The sequence below is a fragment of the Apaloderma vittatum genome, unplaced genomic scaffold (genome assembly GCF_000703405.1).
Source record: "Apaloderma vittatum isolate BGI_N311 unplaced genomic scaffold, ASM70340v1 scaffold3937, whole genome shotgun sequence".
NCBI classification, from domain to species: Eukaryota; Metazoa; Chordata; class Aves; order Trogoniformes; family Trogonidae; genus Apaloderma; species Apaloderma vittatum.
Genome location: NW_009726522.1, coordinates 26,307 through 30,773, shown reverse-complemented (window position 1 = coordinate 30,773; position 4,467 = coordinate 26,307). Strand labels below are relative to the sequence as shown.

The window sequence follows — 4,467 nt, the reverse complement described above, 5'->3', positions numbered from 1 at the left end:
ATAACGGAGTCTCTGCACAGGAAGTCATGAAAATAGTTTTACTTACAAAAAGGTTTTGAATGGGGATGTGTTACAAGAGTGTTGTAGATACATCATAACTTATTAGGTAAGCAATTTACAGTCAAGGTTGCAATGGACTTCTTACTGTAAAACATGATAATTAAGGACTTTTTCCTACTGAGTTCAGATTCCATGTTGCTGAGATGTTACTTTGGAGCACAGAAATACTTTTGAGACGTGTAAAAATATTCTTTGTAAAGAGACCTACCTATCACTTTATTTTTTTTCCCATTTTTTATTGGTGTACACAACAAGCTCTTCATGTGTTGGCTTACATTTTCTGCATTGTCATTCTGTTAACAACAAAACAAATGGTTACAATTTTAAAGACCAATGTTTCACTCAAGTGAAAAAGGTATAGAGCTGGGGTCTGCAACTGTTCTTGGCTTACATAATCTTTCAAAAATCAATCACATCTTCAAAGACTTTGCACATCTAGAGCTGGATGATATAATAAACACTGTATCTGATACAAGCATTGGTGAATAATAATACAGTTGAAGATTATAAACTTCATTCAGTAAGAGTTTACAGTAACTTGTGTAATTGTGCTAAAAACATGCTCATTTTACAACAGGTTCTTTCACCAGAAGGTACCACTTCCACAAAAACAACAACTCGACACCAAGACAAAGCCTTCCACCCAGTGCAGCTGAGAAGAGGTCAGATAGGCTTTAGCTTCCAGCCCTGCTGTGAGAGTTCCCCTACACAGTGGTGGAGATGCAGCCGCTGTTTGTTAAAAAATACTATTCAAAATTCTTTCGAGCAGTACTTTTCTTTATGAACTACTTTTACATGCATAAGGTGCAAGTCACCTAGATTCCAGGCAAAAACCTCAAATCATACTGACAAAGTGAGAGAGTTCAGACAAAGAGTTGTTGGGATGACTCTCAAGGTATTAATTTTATTTTTAAAAGTCTTCTTCTCTCTTCATTGCTCTAAAACAGTATATCCATCTGAATGTGGGTTTACTGCCACTCCTGCAGTTAAGATAGCTTTGGGCCCTGTACTGCAAAGCTGTGAGCACTCAGTTTCTCAATTCTTCACAGAAATGCACTTCAGAGCATCCATGAAACCTCGCACACAAAACACCCATGAAACCAGCTCCCCACTCGAACCTGCCCTTCTTTCCACTTACTGGAAGAATCCTGTTGAACACTATTTTCTGACATTTTTGTTGTGCATCTTGGAAGAAATTTGGAAAAAAGCTATCTGCTGATCATCATAACTCCTTTTCCTTTTATTACACTAGCCAACAGGCTTAAACATAGTGAGAGCAAACATCTTCCTAATTTCTACATTGGCAGGAAAATATAGAATTACAATTTTGCTTTTTGTTGGTAACTTTGAAGGCAACCTCACTATAATCTGAGTCCAGCCAAGTGACCTTTCCTCCTAACTCCACAGTGTCTGTGTTGAGTCATACACCGTACCACAAGCTCACACCTGATGAAGCGTGAAACAAAAGCTCCCGTAGAAAGGTGGTGTTGTTACTTCCTGAAATCAGCAAAGAAGTTGTCTGTAACGTTGACCTGTGCCAGAACACAGGTTCTGGCACAAAAAAAAAGATAAAAGGGAAGGAAAACCCGAGAGCCTCCAAATATTCACAGTAAACCACCAAGGATTACTCTGAAAACCTCCAATTGTTCCTCACTACATGTTTTCCAAAGAACACACTGCAACTCTCTAAACAGGTATTAGACTTCTTTATTAATGTGTGTGGTGATAAATCTCTCCTCTGGCCACCCAGCTCACTGTGAGTATTCTTCCTTCTCTTTACTGATGATGAATTTTATCAGGCAGATGTACCTTGCTTTGTGATTGTGCAATTTTAACTGTGGCCATTAAGTAAATAAAAATAGGAAGGGGAAGAGAGAAAAGCTTTGAGAGTAAACAGAAAAACATTCTCCATTTCTCCGTATCAGATGTAAGCTCACGTTTCTTACCGTCCAGGGAAATCTTCTGTCTTTGCAGACATCTGGGATGTTAAGAGGCTCCATTGTATTCTTGACATATTGAGCATACATATAATTGATTTTGTTTGTGTCATAGTCCCTGAAGGGTAAAACAGTATTATTATTATATGCTTAGTATGAAAATGGGTCAGTTCATTATGCAAAGCAAGTAATTGTATCTTTCCTGTACGAGGAAAGGATATAACCAATAGACACATAATGGAGTTGAACTGAAATCCTGTATCCTAATCCAGCTGTCACCACAAAACTGCGGCGTGGATTGATTTCTACACAGTCCATTTCTTTAATAATCAATAATCTTAACATTGAACACTAAATTTAAGAAATAAACAAGTCAGGACAGTTTATACAGATGTAGAATAAAGAACGAACAACTGGCTTTATATTGAAATAAACAGAACTCTTTGGAAAACTCCATTCACAAAGTTCTAACTCCAGTGGTTGACTCATAGACATTCCTTGGCATGTAACTGTGCTCCCATGATCAGAACTCAGATATGCAATTAAGCCTCCAAGAATCCTTCCCTATCAGTTAGGAGAAACAATCTCCTGATAATTCATGCAAACAGTAAATTACACTTCACATCCATTGACTGCTAACCATGAAAGGTGTAAGAAATAGGAAGGGTAAATTCTCTTTACCTTTCTGCTAGTATAGAAAAGGAAGTAAAAAGGAACTGTGATCTTATACTCTTCTGTACCTCTGTATTTTCTGGCTGTACATTATTTAAAATCATAATACAGCTAAGCAGCTATTAGCCACACACTTTGGACAATTTTCTAATATTTGAAATTAAATTTAATATAGTAAATGTTCACTGCAAAAAAGATCAAGGGGGTGCAGACATCTCCATTTTCTTTCTGCACATTATTTCCACAGTAATAGATTTTACATACAACTGTATCACTGACATTACTTGAAACAACGAGTTTTGATGACAGAGAAAGGTAATGGAGGCATTATTTGCAAACTTCAAAACAGAGACTCAGACTAAATTTATTAACTATTTAATCCAGGTATTTTAATTCAACTATTTCCTCATCTTTCCCTTCCAGTTGAACTTATTAGTGGTTTCTCTCAGACAACTGAAAGTTAGAACTTTAGGACTTAATTTTTCATTGAGTCTGTCATGTTCTCCAAGTCAGCTTCCATATCTATAAAATAATTATTAAAATAACTGATTAAAACCATAACTAGGATTAGTATGTACTTCTGTGAATACACCTACTCTACAACAGTCATCTCTGCAGATTTCTTAGAGTTTAGAGAATCCCCACAGCCTTAGATTTTCACTTCTCACTTTTTATATATTTCCATCACTTAGCCTTGCCATAGAACTATGTGCTTAGACATGACAAAGTGAAGAGATAAGGCCCTACTCTCCAATTCTGCTCAGTGGGACCTTTTCAAGGCTGTAAGAGTTTGTCTACATACATTTCAGGGCCAAACTTGTTTTATAAAAAAAAAAAAAAAAGCAGTAATACATAGTAGCCAGTGGAAATAAGGTCTGCTATTATGGAGGAAAAAAAAATATTAAATCCTTAGTTTCTTCAACATTCTCCCGTGATGAACAGAAGTTTGAATTAATTGTCTTACCTCTTCAGATTTTCTGCTGAATCTTCTAACTGCTCCGATTCCATGTGAAATACACTAGAAAATGAATCCTGAAATACCAAGAGAATATTTTAATATATTGATGTGTAAGGTTGTCATAAGTTAGCATAGTAGCATTCATCAATCCATTCAGCAAGACCTACACAGGCTGGCGAGTTGGGCGGGGAGAAATTTTGTGAACTACCACAAGCACAAGTGTAGAGTCTTGCACCTGGGAAAGAACAACCCCATGTACCAGTATGGGCTGGGAACTGACCTGCTGGAGAGCAGCGTAGGGGAAAAGGACCTGGGGGTGCTGGTGGGCAGCAGGATGCCCATGAGCCGGCAACGTGCCCTTGTGGCCAAGAAGGCCAGTGGCATCCTGGCTAGTAGGTCGGGAGAGGTTCTCCTCCCGCTCTGCTCTGCCCTGGTGTCGCATCTGGAATCTTGTGTCCAGTTCTGGGCCCCCCAGTTCCAGAAGGGCAGGGAACTGCTGGAAGGAGTCCAGCGCAGCCACAGAGATGATGGAGGGAGTGGAACATCTCCCTTATGAGGAAAGGCTGAAGGGGCTGGGGCTCTTTAGCTTGGAGAAGAGGAGGCTGAGGGGTGACCACAATAACATTTATAAACATGTAAAGGGGGAGTGTCAGGAGCAGGGAGCCAGGCTCTTCCCAGGGATGTCCGATGACAGGACAAGGGGCAGCTGATGCAAGCTGGAGCACAGAAGGTTCCACATAAACGTGAGGAAAATCTTTTTCACTGTGAGGGTGACAGAGCACTGAACAGGCTGCCCAGAGAGGTTGTGGCATCTCCTTCCCTAGAGATATTCAAAACATG

The 4,467-nt window shown here is 39.2% G+C and overlaps 1 protein-coding gene across 2 annotated transcripts in view; it reads right to left on the bottom strand.

Moving 5' to 3' along the window:
* PDE5A (phosphodiesterase 5A, cGMP-specific) overlaps positions 1–4,467 on the bottom strand; it is a 47,438-nt gene that overhangs the window by 20,223 nt on the left and 22,748 nt on the right. For both annotated transcript variants that reach the window (XM_009873297.1, XM_009873296.1), the window contains 3 exons: positions 3,634–3,701; positions 2,007–2,115; positions 269–353 (listed from right to left, as the gene is read on the bottom strand). In XM_009873297.1, coding sequence (XP_009871599.1) covers positions 269–353; positions 2,007–2,115; positions 3,634–3,701 — 262 coding nt within the window. The remainder of the gene's footprint in view (positions 1–268; positions 354–2,006; positions 2,116–3,633; positions 3,702–4,467) is intronic.